The 23,910-nt window shown below is 42.3% G+C and overlaps 1 protein-coding gene across 2 annotated transcripts; it reads left to right on the top strand.

Annotated features, from left to right (window-relative positions):
• The first annotated feature begins 15,938 nt into the window (after positions 1-15,938).
• LOC147894545 (uncharacterized) lies at positions 15,939-20,947 on the top strand. 2 transcript variants are annotated; one of them, XM_087385045.1, is made up of 8 exons: positions 15,939-16,496; positions 16,593-16,806; positions 17,971-18,088; positions 18,235-18,569; positions 18,678-18,782; positions 18,899-19,018; positions 19,114-19,233; positions 19,323-20,947. In XM_087385045.1, the coding sequence occupies exons 1-8, from the start codon at positions 16,118-16,120 to the stop codon at positions 20,683-20,685; spliced, it is 2,754 nt and encodes a 917-aa protein (XP_087241171.1). In that variant the 5' UTR covers positions 15,939-16,117; the 3' UTR covers positions 20,686-20,947. The 2 variants fall into 2 exon arrangements, with proteins under 2 accessions (XP_087241171.1, XP_087241170.1); XM_087385044.1 differs by having other exon boundaries at positions 15,939-16,806.
• Positions 20,948-23,910: the final 2,963 nt, after the last annotated feature.

Here is a 23,910-nt window from a genome sequence, read left to right as displayed (position 1 = left end):
CCCAGCAAAACTGCCGAACTCCATATGTAGAAGTTATACAACTCAAAGAAAAAACACACACATTGTCTCACACAAAAACACACATTGGGCTGCGGGCAAACTAGCTGGAAGCGCACTGCCCATAGCGTCGGCGAGTTATTAAATTTACAGACGGACTTGATCCTCGTGAAGAGAAAGAAAGAAAGAGAAAGAAGGCAGACTGAATGAAAGCGTAGATGGAAAGGACAGGGCTGGAGCAAGTACGTTGAGAAGGCTTCAGACAGAGAGCTCAGAGTAGAGAGTTCAAACTTCATAATAAGTCTCAAAATGGGCAGCAAGAAGACAGAGAGAGATATGTACACTGCTGTTGCTGCCTGCATGTGTTGTTGCAGCAGCTGCAGCTAATGAATATCCAAGTGGGTTTTCCATAGACTGTCCATAAAAATTAAAGCTACAGTTAATGAATAAGAAGAAATGCGAGGTGATTTTAATAGAAGTACCCAATTTAGATAGATTCTTTGATTTGATTGCTCTAATTGATATCTTCTCCATTTTTCCTTGCTTTTATGCTTATCAGTGGTCTTTAAGATCAAGTTACTATGTTGATTTATCAACTTGGGTACTTCTATTAAAATCAATGTTCGGAGAAGCGTTTTGCCCAGCTCCGAGCAGGTAAAAAACAGAGCAGAGGCCGATCACGACGAGGACCCACGTAAAGTTTGGCTTCTTTGCGTCGAAGTGATGAGTTGCTTCTCGTAGCTGGCATGGGCAAGGACGCGCTTCCTTCCCCCAAGGAGCATCACTTCGACGCAAAGAAGCCAAACTTTACGTGGGTCCTTGTCGTGATCGGCCTCTGCTCTGTTTTTTACCTGCTCGGAGCTGGGCAAAACGCTTCTCCGAACAGTGATTTTAATAGAAGTACCCAAGTTGATAAATCAACATAGTAACTTGATCTAAAAGACCACTGATAAGCATAAAAGCAAGGAAAAATGGAGAAGATATCAATTAGAGCAATCAAATCAAAGAATCTATCCAACTAGCAATCAAATCAAAGAATCTATCCAACTGCAGCTAATGAATAAGAAGAAATGCGAGGTGATTTTAATAGAAGTACTCAAGTTGATAAATCAACATAGTAACTTGATCTAAAAGACCACTGATAAGCATAAAAGCAAGGAAAAATGGAGAAGATATCAATTAGAGCAATCAAATCAAAGAATCTATCCAACTAGCAAGAGAAGTAAAGGGGAATGCCCCAACCATAGAACACCCCATCGAACACAACCCCAAATTACCACAACCTCAAGAAAGGAAAAGAACAGCAGAGGCTTCATACAAGGCAGCAAGTGATCTTAAACTAAGCCAAAATGAGGAGCCAATAAAAGAAGCCACCAACTTATTGGAGGTTTTCCAAAATCTAAAGGTCAATCTGATAGTACAAGAGTTGTTACAGGCAACTGATCTCAAATTGGGAGGCAAGGTGAGCAGCCAAGAAAAGAAGCCACCAACTCGTGGGAGGTGTTCCAAAATCTAAAGGTCAATTTGACCGTACAAGAAGTATAGGTGGCCCCATATTGTTGAGATTTCTTCACATGAAAATTCACATAGAGCCAAGAAGAGAGCACACTAACAATTGACTCATTGGCAACCATTTTAGTAGTGGATACTCCCATGATCAATGAGGCGATTCCCATTGTCTCAGTCAAGATCAAGTTGGGGACCATAGTGGATGGGGGATCAAGAGTTAATATCGATTTTGGGAATGTAATAAAAATCCTAAAACTCAAAAAATTGAAGTCATGTCCATTTCGAGTGAGCATGGAAAACCAGAGGTCATGGATCCCTAAGGCATGCTCTTTGGTGTGGTCATTACAATTGACGGAGGCCACTATACAATGAGCCTCATTGTCAAATTCCACGGAGGAGAATGCCTATCCTTTTATTGGCTCAAAAAGTGCCAAAGTGCTCTACAACTGGTGATCAAAAGTCGTGGTGATCACGACTGAGGATACCAAGGTCAAAACTGCCAAAGTGTTCCACAAATGGTGATCAAAGTTCATGACAATTAAGACTGAGGCTACCAAGGTCAAGACCCCAATGAACGTCCCAAGGTGCAATAAACCTCAAGGCTTTGAGGTAGAGGATCAATTTCCACAAGATGTGGAAACAAGGATCCTCGAGATGAACATCTCACCAAGTATTGATAGACATTTTCCAAGTAGAAGTCAAGATTGAATAAAACTAGAAAAAGAAACAACTAGTTGATTTGCAAGGTTGCATCATGCTCCAATTGTTCAATGGGAATAAGGTAAAACTTACTAGGCTAATTCACCTCTTGGGTGACCTGGTCAACATTAGCTGATTGTGGGTTGCTGTACCAACATCCAGAATTATCATGGCCATGCTTGGTACAACCATCACAACACTTGATGCATCATTCTTCCTTGGTGTGTCCATGGCATGAGCATTTGTCATAAGACTTCTCGCTAGTGCAAGGTCTTCCTAAGTTGTTCAGCTCTTGGAGTGACTTCTTGAGCTTGTTGTGAGTGTTTCCTTTGTTGGAGTCGAGGTGCCTTCTTCCTCACTCTTCTTGATCTTCTTCTTTTTTTTGAGTTTGGCCAACCCACTTTTCTCCAGAGCAATAGCTCGATTCAGGAGTTTCTTATGGTTCTTGGTGTGGTTCACTATCTCTACTAGTGAGCGGGGATCCATATGTCTACTTGTAAATAGTTATGTGCACATGGTCAAGTATTGTCTCTAGAAGGTGTCAAAGAGTTGATCAAGGCCCTCATATATAGCACAAAGGCTTGGATTTCCTCTCCTTTCTTCTATTTCAAGTATGGTGCAAACCTCTTCCTCCTTGATTTCTTGTCAAAGTCACATCCAAAAGGGTTTCAACATATGGTTCCAATTCTAGAAGTACCTTTGATCAAACCATCTTTATGTTGTCCTCACAAATGTACATAGGAAATAGTTGATATACTCATCCTGGATGGTGGCTCCATCGATAACACTCACTCAGAAAATAATTTCCAAATGGCTATAGATCTTCCTCTTTCGACCCTTTGAAGTCTTGGAACTTCACCTTGATGGGTTGGGAAAGAGCTTTTGACACCTTTGGGCTTCTTGGGCATGTTCTTCCAACTCCTCACACTCTAATACCTTGATGGGTTGGGAAAGACCTTTTGACACCTTTGGGCTTCTTGGGCATGTTCTTCCAACTCCTCACACTCTAATATCTTGGGTACTTCCCTTGCAAGATAGGTTCTTGGATCAAGGGATCTCTTAGCCTCAACTTCTTGAGGTTCTTAGTTCTCAGTTTGTGGCTTGCCCTTGCTTGAGGTTTGGTCATCGTTGCTTGCACTCATCGTTGTATCCATGCATTAACCCTTGGTTTTGCCTACCTACCTCCAATCGGCTTGTTTCTCTTGGTCAAATTTCCATTGTAACATACGGCTCATTCTTGTTTCCTCTGCTTTGTTAGGTCTCTTGCCATCGAACACACACCTCGACTCAACATTCCTCTCCTCTAGTCTTGAACATCACTCATGGTCTGAGGCATGTCTAGACTCAGGGGCTTATTATCCTACATTTTTAGATGGCTTATTAGTTTTCAAAGTGAAGTACTTAGGATCTTCACCATGTAGTAGTCTGAATGGCCCTCTTGGTTCAAGCTCTCCTCATGCTTTTCACTGTTGGGGGCCACTACCTACTCTTATTCTCTAACATTGATTGTCCATCGTGGTTTTGATTCCATCTCTAGATTTGGATTGATTTGATCCTCCTAACTTGTGCCTTGTTTGAGGTTCTCTTCAATCCATGATGTGTACCTCTATTTGCACTCAGTCTATGTATCAAACTTGTGCCAAGATTTCTAGTATTTGGTTGACAGCTTGTGCATGATGTTATGCATGAATGTCTATAGAAGATATGCAATTCATGAGAAGCCACAAGTTTGCTATTGGCATTAGTATTCCCTTAGAGTTTGTAGCACCCACTTGTAGTTCCCAGTAGCTATTGCAACTTGTTCCTTGTTAGGACTTATGCTCTTAATGGTTTTTCTCTCTTATGACTAGGGTTCACACTCGTTCCACTCAAAACTTCCATTCTTTTATAGCAAGTCTTGTCGTGATCACCAAATGTTGATGGTATTTTTACCTCACCCTTTGTTTGATTGTGGTTGCTGCTTGGTATGCTTGTATGCTTTTTAAGATTTAAGATCCCTCTCTTGCAATGCCCTTCTAAAGACCCTTGACAATGTGTACTTCGTATTTAAATCTAAATTTCTCTTTGAATTTCTAACATTTTGTCAATAAGGGTCTAGTTATTATGTCCTTTCCTTAGCTCATTCAACTATGAGAGGAGTGGGAAGCGAGTGGCATTCGATAGCTTTTCAATGCCTCAACTAACGTGTTTAGTCTCATGGTGAAGTTTTGGTTGATCCATCGATGTCTAGGTCCAGGGAAAAAGAGCTTCAGATTGAGTTAAAATTTCAAATAGTTGGCTAGATTAAGTAGGAGACCAACTAGTTAGAGCTTTAGACTTTGAGTTATATTGCTAGCCAATTTCTAATTGAAATTTAAAGCTGTAGGTCTGATTGCTATGCAAAAGGAATCAAGATGCTTGAAATTTTTCTTTTTCCAAAACGCCTGATTAGTGTGCCCATATTAGCTTCTGATGGCTACCAAAAAAGGTTGGTTTTTTCACATTGTGCCATCCCTCTTGCTCTTTTTGAATTTGTTTTGTATATAATATTTCAAGAAGAAAAAGGAAGAAATTAGTTTTAACGCACTAGACAACAAGGATCTGATAGTTAGAGATGCAAACATCACCTAGGTACAACTGAGGAATCTAAGAACGTCCAAATTGGATTAGATTTAGACCCTAGGATGATGCAAAATCAAATAGTTGTCTTTTGTATCAGATACATCGATATCTTTACTTGGTCTTATAGGAACCTCAAAGGAGTTCACTTGTCAAGTTATAACCTCATATCCACCTAAGACCACTCTGGTTGCAATTTGAGCCATGTGCGCTCATTCGTGGTGTGCATTGGGTTGCAGTGGATGATTTATAGGCCATTTAGATGCATTGCGATCCTTATTGGATGTGTTGATAGGCCTAGATTTCCTTGTGGGATGCTATTTTTTATGGACGCTTTGCACATGGATGCTATTTTATGCTGAGGGAAAGCTTTGACACATTGCAAGTGATGCACTGATAGTGTTATGCTCTCTTGGATGAGATATTATTGATGCATGTGCCCATGGATGGTGTTTATGCTTGAGCCATTTGGCACTTATTGGCATTTTGGATTGCCATTGCAGTTGGCATTTTCTTTTGGGCCAGATTTGCTCATATGGATGCATAGTACATGCACATGAGTCAGCTAGATCTTTTGATGCTTTGAGCTTTGAGTTTTGGTGACATTTCAATCTATTGTGGCATACACATTTGGGTGCACCTGGTATTTGGTGTGATTCTCTCTTACAGGCACTAGCATTTGGGATTTTGCTTCATTTGCATCATGGCATCCTCTTCCATGTCTGAAAAGGAGTTTTTTAGCATTAAAAAGTTTGATGGGACAAACTTTTCTTTGTGGAAAGAACAAATAAGGAATGTGCTTATTCAAAAGAAGAAGATTAAACCCTTGGCAGAAGCTAAGCCTGCAAATATGTCTGATGATGATTGGAATGAGTTGGATGCATTAGCAAAGTCTACTATTAGACTTCATCTTGCGGAGTCAGTTTATTTCACAGTAGTAAATGAGCAGACTACGGAAGATTTGTGGAAGAAACTGTGTGCCACTTATGAGAAGGAAACTGCCTCTAATAAAGTTTACCTCATGAAGAGGTTGTTTGAGCTGCAGATGAAGGAAGGGGTCTCCATCGCTTCTCACTTGAATGAATTCAACATTATTTTCAGCCAGCTTCAGGCTCAGAGGATGAATTTTGATGCATAGACTAAGGCAATATTTCTCTTATGTTCATTGCCATCCTCATGGGATACCTTCCATACAGCTTTCAATAACTCTGCACCTGGTGGAGTACTGAAATTTGATGATGTTGTGGGTAGCTTGTTGGCCGAGGAGATTAGACGGAAGTCTATGGATGGCAACAAGCAAGATTCAACCTTAAATGTGCAAAGGGGGAGATCGCAGTTCAGGGGGAAGTCCCAAGAAAGAGGGAAGTCTCGTAGCAAATCCAGGGCACGGAATATTGAGTGTTACCATTGTGGCAAGAAGGGCCATATGAAAAAGGATTGCTACAAGCTGAAAAGAGAGCAAAAGGATAAGAAAAAGAATGCAAATTGGGGTGCAAATCAGAAGGAAGAGAGTCCAAAGGAGGACAAAGGAAAAGTGAAGATCGAGGAGATCAATGCAGTCACACATGATAGTGACAATGACATTCTCTTCATGTCTAGTTTATCTGCAGAGTTGCTTACCACTTCAGATGATGCATATTCCCAGGATTGGATTTTGGATTATGGTGCTTCATTCCATGTTACTCCCCATAGGGAATGGTTCTCCACTTATGACAGTGGAAAGACAGGTTGTGTGCATCTTGGAAATGACTATGCATGTGACATAGTGGGAGTAGGTGACAAAGTTTTCTTTTGCAAATGGGTTTGCATTTATTTTGAAACATGTGAAACATGTGCCTAAGTTGACCGAGAGTCTTATTTCAATGGGTCAGCTAGATGATGCTGGTTTTCACACCACTTTTGGCTTTCAGAGTTGGAAAATTCAGAAGGGCTCTATGCTTTTGGCCAGGGGTGCCAAGTGTGGGATTTTGTATCCCTTACATGTATCAGGGGTATTTGATCATGTTGTTGCAATAACCGAGCAGCCAAGCACTTCTTTGTGGCATTGCAAGTTGGGGCACATGAGCCAGAATGGAATGAAACTCTTATACCGTTTGGGTTATGTACCGCATTTGAGTTTCTCTGATTTTGAATTTTGTGAGCACTGTCTCTATGGGAAGCATACTAAATCGGCCCATAAAAGAAGGGGAAAGAAAGAGTTTGAAAAGCTTGATTTAGTGCATTCAGATGTATGTGGTCCCATGCCTACACGGTCATTAGGCGGGGCTGATATGTGACATTCATTGATGATGCAACTAGGAAAGTGTGGGCTTATGCTATAGCTCAGAAGAGTGATGTGTTCCAGGTATTTCAGAAATGGCTGGCCTTGGTTGAGAATCAATTAGGTAGAACACTCAAATGCCTACGGACTGACAATGGTGGAGAGTATCTCTCTCATGACTTTCAGCATTTCTGTGATACACGTGGGATTAAGAGGGAGCTCACATCTCCTTGTACTCCAGAGCAAAATCTAGTTGTAGAAAAGATGAACCGAACCATTCAACAAAGGTTGCAATGCATGCTTTCCAATGCAAGTCTTTCTTGTGGTTTTTGGGCTAAAGCAATGAAGACTACAGTGCATGTGATCAATAGATCACCTAGTAAGAGTTTGGATGGTGGTATTCCTAAAGAGGCATGGAGTGGGAAGAAGCCCTCTTACTCTCATTTGCGTATATTTGGGTGTGAGGCATATGCACATGTGCCAAAAGAGCTTCGAAAAAAGCTAGATCCTAAGTCTAGGAAATGCATCTTTCTGGGTTATGGTGAAAGTGGAGAGATGGGCTATCGTCTCTGGGGTCCAGAAGCAAAGAAGATCATATGCAGCCATGATGTAGTCTTCAATGAGAAGAAGATGCATAAGGCACCCATGAGGGATGTTGAAATGAGGAGAATCACTTTCCAGGATGTGAATCCACCTGCATATGTTGATAGACAGCAAGCTGTCCATGCACCAAATGCGCAAGAAATGGTACCACCAAATACTGCCACAGGTATACAATCAAGGGTAGATGATGGATCATCTATTGGTGGAAATGATGAGCCAAATGTGGCTGATATGCAGGTGGGAGAGCAAGCTGAAATGCCCTTGAGAAGATCATCTAGAGTGTCTAGACCACCTGATAGGTTTGTTCCAAGGGTAGACTATGTGATGCTTACCGATTGTAGGGAGCCTTCTTGCTATAGAGAGGCTATGATTCGTGAGAATCAATGCAAGTGGGAGTATGCTATGCAATCAGAGATGAGTTCACTTATGAAGAATAAGACTTGGGACTTGGTTCCTTTGCCACATGGAAAGAAAGCATTCTCATGTAAATGGGTCTATAAGATGAAGTCACAGGTGATGATGTGCCTAGGTACAAGGCCCGTTTAGTTGCTAAAGGGTTCAAGCAAGAGAGGGGTGTGGACTTTGATGAGATATTCTCTCCGGTTGTGAAGATGACCACACTTAGATGCATGCTTGGAATAGTGGCAGCAGAGGATATGGAGCTTATGCAGATGGATGTCAAGACAGCTTTCTTGCATGGGGATTTGCATGAGGAAATTTACATGGTGCAGCCAGAAGGCTTTGAAGAAAAGGGCAAAGAGCATTTAGTTTGCATGCTGAAGAAGAGTCTCTATGGTCTTAAGCAAGCGCCTAGAGAATGGTATCAGAAGTTTGATGCTTTCATTCGGTCCCAGGGTTTTAGAAGGAGTGAAAGTGATCACTGCCTCTACACTAAAAGGGCTAAGGATAATAGCCTGATAATCCTGGCACTATATGTGGATGATATGCTATTGGCTAGCAAGAATACTTATGAGCTAGATGCATTAAAGGCCAAGTTGCATGAGGCCTTTGATATGAAGGATTTGGGACTTGCAGGTCATTTTCTTGGTATGTGCATCACGCGTGATCAGAGTAGGAAACTCCTTTGGCTTTCACAAAAGGAGTATGTTACAAAAGTATTGCAGCGTTTCAATATGGAGGGGGGGAAGGCAGTGAGTACTCCATTGCCTCCATATGTGAAACTGAGTCATACAGATAGTCCCAAATTAGATGAGGAGAGGGCCATGATGGCCAAGGTTCCTTATGCATCAGCAGTTGGGAGTCTTATGTATGACATGATAGCTACTAGACCAGAGATTGCTTTTGCAGTGGGAGTTGTTAGCCGATATATGGCTAATCCATGAAAGAGGTATTGGGAGGCAGTTAAGTGCATCATGAGGTACATGAAGGGTACCAAGGAGATGTGCATCTGCTTTGGTAAAGGAGACATGCGTGTACTTGGGTACACAGATTCAGACTATGCAGGGCATGTGGATAGTAGGAGATCCACTTCTGGTTATGTGTTCACCTTTGTAGGTGGTGTAGTGTCGTGGATGTCTCGTGCACAGAAGTGCATTGCTTTGTCTACCACAGAGGCTGAGTATGTTGCAGCCACAGAGGGTTGCAAGGAGGCTATATGGCTTGATCGCCAAGTGGGAGACTTGGGGATTCATACAGGTGTACCGACATTGCATAGTGATTCAATGAGTGCTATTTAGCTAGCACGGAATCCGGTCTTTCATGCAAAGACTAAACACATTGAGGTCAGGTACCATTTCATCAGGGAGGTACTTGAGGACAAGCGCATAGAGCTTGTCAAGGTTCATACAGATGATAACCCTACAGATATGCTGATGAAGAGTCAACCTAGTCAGCGGTTTGAGTATTGTCGTGTATTGATGGGCATTGGATAGTATGCTCATTGGTTGTTCTCCCTTAAAGGCACATTGTCCTTTAAGTGGGAGGTTGTGGGGGTTAAAGGTCACTGTGCCTTTACCCCGGTTATGTACAATACTCCAACACGTATATAAATGAATGAAAAAAGAAGATTAGGGTGGTTCTGCACCCACCAAAACTTGTGTGGCTCTCTGTCTCTCTCTCTCCTTCTTCCGTTCTTGCTTCCATTGAGAGTACTCTCAAAGATGTTCCTTCCCCAAAGCTTTAGTGAAGATGTTAGCACAGTTCTTCTCAGTGTGGCAATACTCCAAATCAACTATCTCATCTTGGATCAGCTCCCGTACACTATGGTATTGAATCTCGATGTGCTTTGTCCTAGCATGAAATACATGGTTCTTAGAGATGGCCTTGCAACTTTGGTTGTCGCAGCTTAGTGTTGTAGGCTCTCTCATTGGAATTCCTATGTCTGCCAAGATCCTTTAAAGCCAAACTGCCTCGCATCATGCAGCGAAACAAGCTGCCTTGTACTCTTCCTCTGTAGAAGAGAGGACCATAGTGAGTTGCTCCAAGTCGCAATAGCCAATCAATGAATCTCCCGAACTATAAGTGATGCCATAGTCAAGAGCTCCTTTGAGGTACTTAAGAACTCGCATGCCTGCATTCCAATGGTTCTCTTGAGGATGATTCGAGAACCTGCTTAAGACACCAATTGCAGAACTAATGTCAAGCCTAGTATTGCAAAGGAAAATTAGACTTCCCCCTAGCCTTCTGTACGTCTTGATGTTGACCAATGGTGAGGCATCTTCTGTAGAAAGTCTTGCATTCACCTCCATGGGTGTGACCACATGCTTAGACTCAGTCATGCCAAATGCCTTCAGAATCTCTCGAGCATACTTTTGTTGAGAGATGAAGATTTTACCCGGCTCTTGCTAGATCTCAATCCCCAAGCAATAGTGAAGGAGCCCCAAATCAGTCATTTCAAATTCAGAGCTCAATAGCTGGCGTGTTTGTTGGATCATCTTCTCATGGTCGCCTGTGATAACAAGTTCATCCGCATACAAGACTATAACAACTTGTTTTCCATCTTGCTTCATTACATAGAGGTTAGCATCAGAAGCACTTCTTAGAAAACCATAGTTTAGGAAAAAATTATCTATCCTTTGGTACCATGCTCGTGGGGCTTGTTTCAGCCCATATAATGCCTTCTTTAATGTGCACACTTTATTCTGTGAATGGGGCAACTCAAAACCTGGTGGTTGAGCTACATACACCTCCTCCTTGAGATGCCCATTCAAGAATGTAGACATAACATCCATTTGAAAAACTACCCATTTGTTATGAGCAGCCATAGCAAGCACTGTATGAATAGTGGTCATTCTAGTTGTGGGTGCAAAAGTTTCACTTACATCAAAACCTTCCACTTGTGAGAAGCCTTGTGCAACAAGACGAGCTTTATACTTTTCTAGACTACCATCAGCTTTATATTTGGCTTTCCATACCCACTTTGTATCAATTACCTTTCTCTTTGCAGGTCAACTTACAAGTTCCCAAGAGTTGTTCTTCATTATGCTGTCATATTCTGACTACATAGCCTCCTTCCATTTTGGATCTGCTAGTGCCTCCTCCAAGTTTGCTGGCTCCTTGACTGTCTCCATAATCTCAGCCATCAAGGCCATGTTGACTATGAGATCAATTGATCGGCATTGCTCCTCTATTCTCTTTGATCTTCGAGGTCCATTGGGTTGTGGACTTTCTTGCACACATTCTAGGTTCTGATCATCAAAAAGAGCTACTGCACCCACCTTGGTTGTGGCTTTCGTTCTGGTGTGATTGGGCAACAGGCTGGATTTCTTGGTCTTCACTATCAGAGAACACCTCCTCCTTAATACTTTCTTCATACTTTTGTATCAGCAAATGGCGAGTTATTTCTTCAATTGATGATGAAGTGGCTGGAGTTGTATCCACCACTGAGTGTGGTCCGCTGAATTTTGTCAAAATTGGACTAACGAGTTATGAGCAAAACACTAACAGGGGGTCAAACTGTCATGAAAACTACCCTCCACCCATGCTAATTTCGCCTAAGCAGGATGCTCCCTCAAGACTCCACCTTTATCAACAATCCACCACTCATAGATTTTGCCTAGAATAGGGTAAGTAACTCCCTTGGTGGCTCGGGAAATGGATGGACCATGTGTGTGCAATGAGCGGCTGAATAGAAAGAACTTTTAAGGCTTTGAAAGAAAGAAAAGGGAAGAGAGACTCAAGAGAGGGAATACGAAGTGATCTTCATTGTCAATAGAGTGAGACTCCACTCCAATGCAACTCAAAATACTACAAACACAAGGGAGAAGAAGAGGTTTGATACATACAAGAGGGAGCGGAAGCTTCAAGACTACTCATAAAGAGAGAATGAACTAGAGAGAGATGGACTCAAGAGTCTACATAAGAGAATATCTACAAGAGGGAGAGAAGGCTCATGGAAGAGGCTTGAGGAGACTAGAGCTACAACAACATGAGGCCTAATGGTGGAGAGATGTTGAACAAGGGAGAGGAGGGCTCCTTTTATAGAGATTTTATCACCCTCCTTCACCCATTTACAATTGCTGCCTGTAGATTCCTTTCCCCATCAATCACATAAGCCCGTATGTCACCATCCATGTCCTTTTTGGCTACTCTTGCCATGTGTCCCATCAAAAGATGCTCAAGACTCTTAAAATATTGAGAAAGTCAAGAGTCTCCCCACATCGAGCCCATAGGGACCCTCTCTTTTCCATTTGTCCACATCCTCCTTATTCCACATAGGAATTCTAGAAGGATTCCTTTTAACTCCACACTCCTCCACATGCCTTCCACACGCTTGGCATGTGATCTCTCTTGATCTCTCGTATATTATTGGAACACATGGACATGAGCCCAAGAGAGAAGTGGTGGATTCCATTGGGAGCAAAGCATGGTGAGGCATATTTAGAAATGCATTCATCCTTCTTCTTAAGAGGAGCACAAGTCCTTATGGAGAAAATGAAGGAATGCCCATGTTGTTGAGGTCTGCAAATATGAAATCAAGGAAATTTGTCAAGATGGACATGCAGTGCAAAGTGAGATTCCGGCATTGGAAACATGGTTGGCTTGGTGGGATACATGAGCTTTTCATTGGGGTTCATGGTTTGTTTCATAGGAGGAATATGGTGTCTTCGTCCCACCAGTAAATCTATCTAATGCTAAGCACGCAAGCATGAGGGCAAGCGTAGGACACAAAGACCTGATTTCTCTGTATGAGGCACTTGGGCTGACTTGTCTCTTGCAGTCTTGCAAAGTGTGAAATATTATGCATATCTAAAAGGGATAAGATCTGGATGTGGCCGTGGTATGGCTGACATGGTAGAACGCTTTTATAGTAGAGGTGCTGCATCATCTTTGAGCAAACGACTGGTTGACTTGACAAAGGCTTCAATGCAAGAGATGGGTGTAAGGTCCCCATAAATGCAGTGGGCATGTAATAATCCACGTAGTGTTTGCAAAAAGCATTCGGTGCATGTAGATCCAAATGAGATCTTGGAGAAGGATAGCCATGGACTAGAATATGTGATAGTCATTGTGAACATGTAGCACAACCAACAAGCTTGTGGGAAAGGAGGGAGCCAGACTATGGACATGGAATCAAAGGTGCCCAGAACAATGTGGGCAATTATGCAAGACGGAACCAAATAGGAAAATGACTTGGTACATTCATGAAGGAGATGGGAAGAGTGCTTTCACAGTGCCGGCCCCATGCCTTTGGGGGCGAGATATCCAAGTGGCATTATGGAAGGATTCGTTTGGTTTTGTAATGTGTCAAATACTCACTCTTGGAATGTTGATGAAAGCCTAGTGATAGGTTTGTCAGGACCGGCGCTAGGAGTATGGCCCGTGGATTAGGGGACATGATTGCAACACCATGAGGTGCATATGCGTCAGACAAATGGTTTTGTCGGGGGTTCAACTTCAACTTAGATGGCAGCAAACGCCATAACGAGTGGTATTAGCCCTAGGTTCAGAGATGGGAAGGCTGTCAAATGGAGGTCCAGGCTAACAAAGAATTTCATGAGAACATAGAGAAGGGCCGTACTTTGGATGCTACTATTATTTGTGAGGCCATAGTGCTGTGCAATGAATCACATGTGTTTTCTATCAGTACAAAGTGATCTAGAGCACTTCGTGTGAATTACTATGTGTCAATATCAGAATTGCCACGATGCAGTTGCGAGGGCTTTCAGAAGAGGGAGGACAAGAAGCTGGTGTATGTTCCCTGCAAGCATATATATTACATCTTCTTGAATGTTTTGGGTTGGATCTGCATGCACATGAGTTCATGCATCAGGCGGTGCTAACAAAGGTGGAGTTGTTTCAAGTGCTTGGGGGGAAGAGATGCAATGTGTCATCTTAGAGGATGTGGTGATGCATTGATGGTAAAACTTCATTTTGGGGCCTTTGACTTTGAGGAGCATTTTGGCATTAGTATGTATTGCAAAAGTATGGCATTTTGTTCACTTTTGGGTCGTGCTCCAATGCTATCAGTGGTAGTTTTGACTGGTTTTAGTTGATATGTGGGCTTCGTTCTAGTGGTGTATCCTATTGCACAACTAATGGAAGTATTCCCTTTGTGGTAGTATAGCATATTTTCATTACTAAGAAAGGTTTCTTTCTTTGTCGATTTGATACAGAAGAACATGAATTTAGGCATGTATTGCAAAGTATAGCGTAGTGTTTGCTTTTTGGTCATGCTCCATGCCATCGTTGGAGGTTCTCACTCGTTTTTGCTTATATGTACGTCTTTGTTCCTATGGTATACCCTGCCACACAAGTAATGAAAGCATTTGCTTTGTGGTGGTGGAGTTTACTCTCATTTTTGGTCATCTTTCTTTCTTTGTCAGTTCTTTACTGTAGCGAATGGACTTGTAATGGTTTGTTTCTTTTACTATGTTTTCACTATGTACTATGGAGTTTATTGAGGTGCACTCCATAATCTTTGACCTTGAAGAGCACTTTGGCACTGGTATGTATTGCAAAAGTATGTTGTGGTGTGCACATTTTGCTCATGCTCCATGCCATTGGTGGCAATTTTGACCAGTGTTTGTTGATACGTAGGGCTTAGTTCTTGCTCTGTATTCTAGTGTAGGAGTTATGAAAGAATTCCCTTTGCTATAGTAGAGTTTTTTTTCATTGTGGATGTTGGTTTCTTCCTTTGTCAATGCAAATTTTTTTTGCCCGAAATTGGCTGCTTTCGCTTGGCTTCTACTTCGCTCAAAGTTAGGGGGAACTCCATTGTTCATGTCCTCTATTTGATGGCTTGCCAGGGGTGGTGCTTGGATGGTAGGCATGGTGCATGCTTGCCAAAGTGAAATTGGGGTTTATAGATGAACATCTTTTTTCAATTCATGAGCGAGAATCCGAACACTTGGGCAACTAAGTTGGCATCAAATGTCTTTCTTCTTATCTCATGTGAATGTCGTCGCACCTCAAATGGCGATCTGCGATAGCAGAGAACCATTGTATGGTGGCATGGACTGGCATGGGGAACCATGTCCCTTCCCTCACGTGGAAGGCATGGGAGCAACTACTTAAGAGAAACTGGAGGGTTTTCTAGAATCTGTGTGTCTTATGCAAGGTTCCCATAATTTTCAACATTAAGTGATGACAATTGTGACCCGGTGCCATTCACGGGACCTCGTGACCAAGTGATGACAAAGTTACTGGCCCACTCATCATGGCAAAGTCCTTTAGGAGGTTTTAAAACTTTCAATTTTTCGATCTCTCAAAGTACTCACGGACACGCAGTCAACCCACGACAAAGTCTTCAACCCATGACTTTGCTTTAGATTCCTCTATGTAGAGTTCTACCCACCAGCCCATATTTGTTGTAAAATTCATGTTTTCATTCCATTAGATAATGAAACTTTGGTCGAAATCTTGCAATCGGCGCCACTTGTCCGATCTTCCGTGGCATTCTTGCACGGTCGATCACAATGTCATCACCTGGTCCCCAAGATTCATAGGCTAGAATGGGGGTTCATATGGGGTCGAGAACTCACACGATATGGTAAGGGTGGGTTCACACCACTTGCCTGCCATCCTCCAAAAGGTCGTGTGGAGGGTGGTTGTTCTACTTGGCCCAATAGGAGGGATGGCAGGCCCGGACATTGATACAAGATTTGTGTTGGTCCCATGAAGGTCGCCGACCCCATGGCCAACTCCTCGAATGCTACACGATTGGCGTCCTGCATCCGCTACACCAGACCACCCAGGGGATCACCCAGGTGGGGCGGTTGTGTGAACCTGAGTTGGGGTTTAGGGTTTAAACCCCTTTTTGGGGGGCGGGGGGGGTTTTATCTGGGTTTATACTTGTTTAGTTTTTGTGAAGCATTGTCTTCCGCCATAGCCAAATGCACCTGAGGAAGGTTCAGGGTTTAAGCCCTCCCCTGCTCTGTTCTGTGGGGGAAGCTTTGTCTCCGCCATAGCTGCTTTGCTCTGAGTTCTGAGTTTAGACCCTTCTTTGTCCTCTACAATTTCAAGCTTCCTTCTCTTTCGAGCTCTACCACCATGGCTGCCTCTCAGTTCTACTCCGTCTGCCTCGCCCACAACAGTATTCGAGCTTGCCGCGCCTTCCTCTTGTCCCCCCCCCGCCTCGTTCCTCGCTCCTCCTCCTCTTCTAGAATCCCCTGCCCCCTCCTCTCCATCTCCGGCTCTTCCTTCCTATGCCCCACTCGTCGACACAGACCGCCATTTCGTCTCGTCTCCAGCTTCGTTGGCACATCCCGCACTTATTGCGCTACGGGGGTCTCTACCAGTGCCGAAGCTCCCAGCTCGGGGAAGCTGGAGGTTCCAAAAGATGCCGCCACAGAAGAACTTGAACTCGGGCACTTAAGTAGGTTGGAGAGACAGAGAGAGCGTGCACTTGGCGTATCTGAAGATGATCCAGGTCCAGGAATCAAGTCTTCGTCTCGAGAATCTGGGCGACTTGCGAATAATGGCAATCTAGATTTAGCCTCTGACGGAGATGTTGGGAGGGATGCAGAGGGGAGGAATTCTGGTATATCCTCTGGAGGGGCCGAGGTGACCCATCCGTGGGCGGAGTGGAATGCGTTTGTTGATGTCTTGTATCGAAAGGACTATTTCAAAGATCTGCCACCGTCTGCATTGGAGGACAAAGCACTGTCACCATTTCAAAGTTCGGCGAAAATGAAGCATGCACTCTTGGAGTTTAGCCGTGACCGCGACGACATAATAAGGTGATTGGCAGGTTCGAACGTTATCTTTTCTGCGAGTGTGAGGAGCTTTGGAGGGCAATGCCTAACGTAATTTACTTCACACGTGTTGGCTATGAAAATTGCAATTAGCGAAATGTAGGAAATGTAAAACATGCCGTAATAGGTTGAAATTGCAATCAGTGCTTTTGCTCTTGTTCATGAAAAGACCGTTGCGTTAATGCTTATTGGATTGAGTGGCGAATGCTTGTTGATGCTCTCTTTTTTGTGAGTGACTTTGGCATATCTATCCAGTATTCATGCATATGGGGTAGCACCCAGAGTATTGCCTTCGGTACCTGTTATATATCTCACCAGCTCAGCGTCATGGCCTTACGTACCTGTTATAGATAATCCAGATTCTGGGCATCCCTTGTCTGTCTCGTTACTTGATTTGCAGGGAGTTCTGTAGCGAGAATTTCGTGGACGGAAGTGGGGTGGTGTGTATCAAGGTCAAGAAATCGCCACATGCTTACCATCTCAATAGACCGAGGGGTTCTAAGTAGCTGTGGTGACCTAGTGTGTCTATCAAGGCCTAATCTTATAGCATTAACATAGTTGAGCGATTCAATGGATAGGTTGTGTTGTGTGATTTACTGCATAAAGGACAAATAACTATCGGTTGTTTAGGTGTGCGTAGCATAAATACGTCACGAGTACTTGGTAGAAAGCAACAATCACGCCAATCTGGTACTGAGCATTACAACGTCTGACCTGCGGTGCATTGCATTTACAACGAAGCTCTAAGCTTGTGGTCGACGAGTGCAGAACTATGCCGTGCTTCGTATTCCAAGGTTGGATGAATATAGAAACGACTTTTCATTGCTGCTCTCTATCATGAAACTTTAGCTGAGGGGCGTACCAATGAACAGTTTGTGAAGTCACTGAATTTTTTAGTGTTCTTTCGCAATTCTAACACAGGCATGACGTGGCATAAAGAGCCGTTCCTGGATTGGTTATTAAATGCTCCCCTGGCTTGGTTTCAGGGGTTTGTTCCTCTTGGTTTTTGGGGTGTGATCTATGTAGAAATGTTCCATCTGAGTGTAACATTTGTTTCTCTTTAGGGATTGCACCTAACCTGTCTCATTATTTTTGCTGTGCATTTAGGTTTGTGCCTAACCCGTCTCATTATTTTTGCTGTGCATTTAGGTTTCTAACTAAGAAACATATAAGGACGATTGTAAGCATAGGCTGTCCTAGCACTGACAGAAAGGTTGTCAATTCTGGCAAGCGATTGCGGGTGTTGTGTGAAGTCCCTGAAGATCAGGTATATTTTCTGGGTTCCAGTGTTAGTTCATTCAGCTGATTTTGCAGGTCTTCCATAGGGAACATGAGGAATTGTCCACTGGTGTTCTGCAAACTCTTAGATGTTTATATTGCTTGTATTGATGACAATCTTGTGATGCACACCAGGTTTGTCAGCAGTGTAAATTGAAAAGTTTCTGTACCAGGGCATTTGCTGAACCAGATACACAAATTGATGCAGGAACAACGGATGTTGTCCGGGTTCTCTATTCATTTGCACTGAATGCATCTCCTGATGCAGAGTCACAGGTGGCATATCCTATTGGAGTTGTGAAGTCAGCTTGTCATCTTTTGAACGAAGTTGTACAGCTCAGTGCTTACCCAAAGGAGCCTGGACTTCCAACTGCCAAGGTATATTCCTCTGCGAACAAGATACCGGTGCAAAAGAAACCTATTGAGATCCAGGATTCAAGCCGTAGACCTGGTGACTGGACTTGCCCTGAGTAAGTTTTAACCTTTTTTTCTGAAGAGCGACCTTTCTCAAGCCTCTTTGATATTGTACTAGATGACTGCTCGTTGTGTCTCATAATCAGAGGGTTTCTTGGATGCAGCTGTAATTTTGTGAACTTTGCAAAAAATCGGGAATGTCGGGAGTGTGGCACTTTTAGGGAACATTCAGGGCAAAATCTTGAACCTGGTGATTGGGAATGTTCAGAGTATGTGGATTGTTTTGTGTGACCTACATTTGGTTGTTAGCTTTCATTATTCCTGGATTGATTTTACTATTTTCGAACGAAAAAAGTTAAGTCTGCTATCCTTTGTGCTGAGGCAGGTGCACATTTATTAACTTCCGTAAAAATAAAGAATGTCGTGAGTGTTCAAGCCCACGCCCAATAAGCAAGGAAGTGTTTGCTGCTGAAAACATGGCGCCTGGTGATTGGAAATGTTCAGAGTACGTGTACTTTGTTTCTTTTGGAACATTGTTAAACGAGTGTCTATATTTTCATAATTTCCTAACCCATACTCGATGTGTTGGCTGTGATGCAGTTGCCAGTTTGTGAATTTTGGTAGGAATAATGAATGTCGCAGATGTTCGACTAGACGTCCCAAGAGTAGTAGAGCAACTCGAGTGGAAGAGCTTGAGCCTGGCGATTGGAGATGTCCCAAGTATGCTGTGATTTTAATTGGATCAAAACAGGCTCTGATAATTTCGACAGTGCTTTTCCTAAGCATGTGCTCCTTGTGTTTAAATGCAGGTGCAGCTTTAGAAATTTTAGGAGGAACACGGAGTGTCGTGAGTGCGGTACTCGGGCTCCTGTTGGTACAAATTGGGCTGGTGGCGAGGACAGGTATGATCGTCGCCGAGATTGGGCTGGTGGTGAGGAGAGGAATGATCGTCGCCGAGATTGGGCTGGTGGTGAAGATATGAACGATCGTCGCCGAGATAGGGGTGGTGTTGACCAAAACGATCGCCGCCGGGAGTTCAGGGAGCCTTCTGCAAGGTCAGGTTCAGGATGGGGCTCTGGTAAAAGTTTAGCATCCTCTGGAACTGGCAGTGGTGGTAGCCGGTTGAAATATGAAGAATGGAAACCTGATTTGAAACGGCGCATGTCTGATGATATTGATGATGACGATGATGATGATGATGATCTGGAGGAAGATGCAGATATTGTGGTTAGCACTGATGAGGATGAAGCGCCTTCGAAGTTCTCCCGAATGTCTAGAGGTGGTAGTAAATCGAAAGGTCGTTCTTCTCAAGGTGGCCTTAGAGATGAGAGGTCAGATAGTGATTTTAATTTTAGTGACTTGGATGATGAGCTTCCCCAAAGACATTCAGTCAAGAGTGCTCGGGGTAAGAAAAAAAGTTTTGCATCTCCACGGTCCGATGATGACGATACAAGTGATATGGAAGATGAGCTCAGTGAAATTGATCGGTCTTCCTCCAGGGCTACATCAAAGCCTCGACTTGGAAAGGACAGAGACTTCAAATCCAGTTGGGATGATGATTTGAGTGAAGATGAAGATGATGAGGATGAAGAGCCACATGGTGGCCAAAAAGCAGGGAGAGGGAGAGGGAGAGGGAGAGGGAGAGGTGCATATGACAGTAAAACGTCTGGGAGGGCTAGCTATAGAAAGATTGCTGCAAGTGAAGGTGAAGATGATCTCTCTGATGATGATCTCTCTGACGATGATGACGATTTTGGGAGGGCTAGAGGCAGAGGTGGCTATCAAAGAACTAGTAATGGAAGAGGTAGATTAACCAGCACTAGTGTGTTCCGGACAAGGAAGTCTGTAGCTAAGTCTGATGATGAGATGGGGAATTATGGACGCAGAGAAGGTAAGTTTAACGGTTCAGGAAGAGGCAGAGGAGGAGCAAGAGGGGTGAGGAGAATGGAGGGCGGGGATAGCTCCAGAAACTTATCATTTTCTTCAGATGATGATAGGTATAATGGGAGAGGAAATGGTCGAGGCTTAGGTAGAGGATATGTCCGAGGGAGAGGGCGAGGTAGTGGGAGTGGGCGAGGTAGAGGGGGTGGGCGAGCTAGTGGGATTGGGCGAGGTGGTAGGGGCAATGGAGGTGGAGGCAGAGGTAGAGGCAGAGGAAGAGGCAGACAATGATAGCCCACTTTTGTTTCCTCAAATATGAGTTGATCTTGTTACCTACAAGGGTTTCTCTGGATGTCAGAAATTTGAATCTTGTTGGCTTCTCCGATCAAGGTTTTACTCAGAAGCTTATGTGAAATGCTCCTTGAACTGTCGTTGGTATTACAAGTGTCTGGCAGCCATTGTGCTCTTTGGTCTCTTGAAATCTTAGTGTATGCAAGGGATTGTAGAGAGATGCCTTAAAAAATTTTCTCCTTTGAAAGGGTTGCCCTTCCCATCTGAAGTGTAGTGTGCTCAACTCATTGGTTTGAGAGGAATGTTGATTCTTAGCATCTTAATTCAGCAGTTTGAAATGGCTTTGCCTTGTTAGTTAGTTTCGATTATTTGTATATGAGCTATGAAACAAATTCTCGTCATATCTATGGTTGGTCAGATGTGACCCTTAATGGCAAGGTACATTTTGAGAAGTTGCGAGAAATTTTCCTAGTGTTAAATTTCTCAAGTGCTTGTGTATATAAGTTTTAAGTATCTTTTCTTTGGGATTAATTTGAATAGGTGAAACAAACAAGATTTATTAAGCTTTACAATAAATCTTATATATTGCAATTATCATGTGTTCATAATTTTTTAAAAATGGAGTGTGTTTACGTTGTTGGCTAGTGGAAGGAACCATTAAAAACTATGTTAGCTTGATATACCTGTACTAAAAACAATTGAAGTGAGATTGAGTTCAAAGCCTCTTGGACTCTTGTTAACCACATCCTCTATCCTTGCATTTCGTCCTCTTTTTGCTCCAACCTATTGTTTTCCTAGGATTTTATATGTACCTACAAACTTTACCATAATTCTCCTTAGATTGTATTTCAGTCCTGCTTTATTACATTACCATTATGATAATTTTCACCTTGAATTCTCATTGCAGCATCCAATTTGTTTTACTTGCAAGCTTAATCTCCATTAAACTTCCATCAATTTGCTATTGGGTTTTCTCTTCATGGACCTTAGGGTGTATTTATTATTTGTTGGTTTGACGTCCATGATTTTTTCTTCTCCTTTAATAATACTTTTAAAGCCCACTTCTTCAATCCCTTACATGCTAATGAATAATTTAAAGTAAAATTATCAATAAGGTAAAGTTTAATTTAGGTAGCTTTTACAACATGGATCAACTTAACTACAAAGACGCTCCATGTTTTAGGTATATAATGGAGTACTTGAAGAAAGGAAATTTCAATAGGATCAACGTGTCATGTACAATCTAACACATTTTTACAAGATTGCTTTGAGAGTCGGCTTTTTTTGTGTGTAGCACTTACACAAGATACTCTCATTTTTGCAAGGATTGATCATTGTTGCATAGTGCCACACCATTTAGAGGTAGTGTGCTCAGTTGAGGAAGGTGCCTAAACAAATAAATTAAGCAAGGGACAAGGATAGGGTAGGGAAATTGAAATGAAGATTTGACTAGGAAGTGGTTTTAACAATGTATATTTGTTTTTTATGAATTGCTTAAACAAGTCACTATTATACATTCGTCATTTGATGACTGCTATTGTATATTAATTTGTAGATGGTATAGCTTGGCTCAACTCATTGGTTTGGGAGGAATGTTGATTCTTAGCATCTCAATTCTACAGTTTGAAATGGCTCTGCCTTGTTAGTTAGTTTGGATTTTGTGTATCTGAGCTATGAAACAAATTCTTATCATACCTATGATTGGTCAGTTGAGACCCTTAGTGGCAAGATACATTTTGAGAAGTTGCCAAAAATTGCCATTGCTTGATAGGCTCAGATTTTTTGATCCTTAAGCAAAACATGAATTTATGAGGTTGAAGCTCATCTCAGGGGCTTGATGCAAAGAGATCAACTCAGTTCTCTTAATGTAACTTAATAAGTGGAGCAATGGTAGGAAAATAGTGCTGTCTGATGTTTTCAATGTGCTATGGCATGGTCTTTACAAAAAGGGAAAGGACACCCAAAAATGTGTTTATGAGGTAAAGTACACAAGAAAACACACACTTTCTTGCATAGGGGGAGCAACTTAAAAGTCTTTTTAATCTGTGCGCTATTACTCAAAAGGAGGTTGCTTTCCCAGCTAATCGTTTCTCATCGATTTCTACTGAGAGCAGTGAAGGCTGCCAATTTGGGCTAATATCTCTACAACAGAGCTGGTGTATCTAGAAAGTTCTCTCAATCCCAGTGCAAATACTATTGTTCTATGTGAGATAGTTCTCATAATTGAACTTCTGGTGGAGAAAAAGTAAATGATCATGAAATTAATCCTGGTGATCCTCTCCATCCCAATGCAAATACAATTGCTTTGTGTGAGGTGGTTCTCATAACTGAACTTCTAGTGGAGAAGTATTTGATCATGTGTGGGAAGAGTCACTAAGCACCTAATTAGAGGTGAATAGGTGAGGTTTTTCAGTTAAGTTACAACACCTAATTAGAGGTATAACTTTTACGGACATTGAAACCTTTTTTTACTTCATCATATTGTCTTTCATGGTCTTTTACCCTACTTATCAGAATAGTGGTCCCATATTTTATGTGCCAGGATACCAATGGCTGAACATACATTATAGTTCGCTCCTTGCATGCACCCCTCTTCTCTGTTATGGCATTGCATGTTGCACTAATGAAAGCACATTGGTGCTATTCTTCGTCCACTGGGCTTGCATGATGTTGTTGGAACACAAGTAGATTTATTATATTTCTTTTGCTTTTGTATGCTCGAAATGGCAACCTTTTTATACCAAGTATAATTGGGGAACATAGAGAAAGATAACATTAAATGGCTCAAGAATTTAAGAATGATTTTTTTGGATGTGGATTTTCCTAATTCAACCTTGCCTTTTTCATGTCGACATTTTATTTGTATGGAATCCTTGATTACTAATAATGATAACCATTATTTTTGAACCCTCTTGTGCTTTCCATCTAATTCTTTTGTCATTTTATTAATTATTCATTTTTGAATTTCGCCTAACCCTATCCAATTATTTTGTTTATTCACACTCTTGCTCTCCTTCATGTTGAAGGCATTGGTAAGTTTGTGAAAAGTAGAAGAATTGTAATTGAAGAATAGATACCCCTCCCTCGCGCTCTCATTGGGGAAAAAAAAAATCTACACAAGTAACTAAAGGCTTGCTTACTTTGCCACTTGACCTAGTATAAAATGTCATCAAACAATATTGGTTTCCTAGCATATTTCCCATAGGTCCAACATATTAGTTTCTT

The sequence above is a fragment of the Dipteris shenzhenensis genome, chromosome 14 (genome assembly GCF_047967505.1).
Source record: "Dipteris shenzhenensis isolate YYH24624 ecotype China chromosome 14, Dip_SZ_1.0, whole genome shotgun sequence".
Taxonomy (NCBI): Eukaryota; Viridiplantae; Streptophyta; class Polypodiopsida; order Gleicheniales; family Dipteridaceae; genus Dipteris; species Dipteris shenzhenensis.
Note: the sequence above shows the minus strand (reverse complement) of the source record. Positions and strands in the feature narration are given on the sequence as shown.

Coding starts and splice junctions, on each gene's coding strand:
- LOC147894545 (XM_087385044.1), top strand. CDS start 16,118: ATGGCTGCCTCTCAGTTCTACTCCGTCTGCCTCGCCCACAACAGTATT. Junction 18,089..18,234: donor GTGAAGTCCCTGAAGATCAG/GTATATTTTCTG, acceptor GATGCACACCAG/GTTTGTCAGCAGTGTAAATT. Junction 19,019..19,113: donor GGTGATTGGAAATGTTCAGA/GTACGTGTACTT, acceptor GCTGTGATGCAG/TTGCCAGTTTGTGAATTTTG.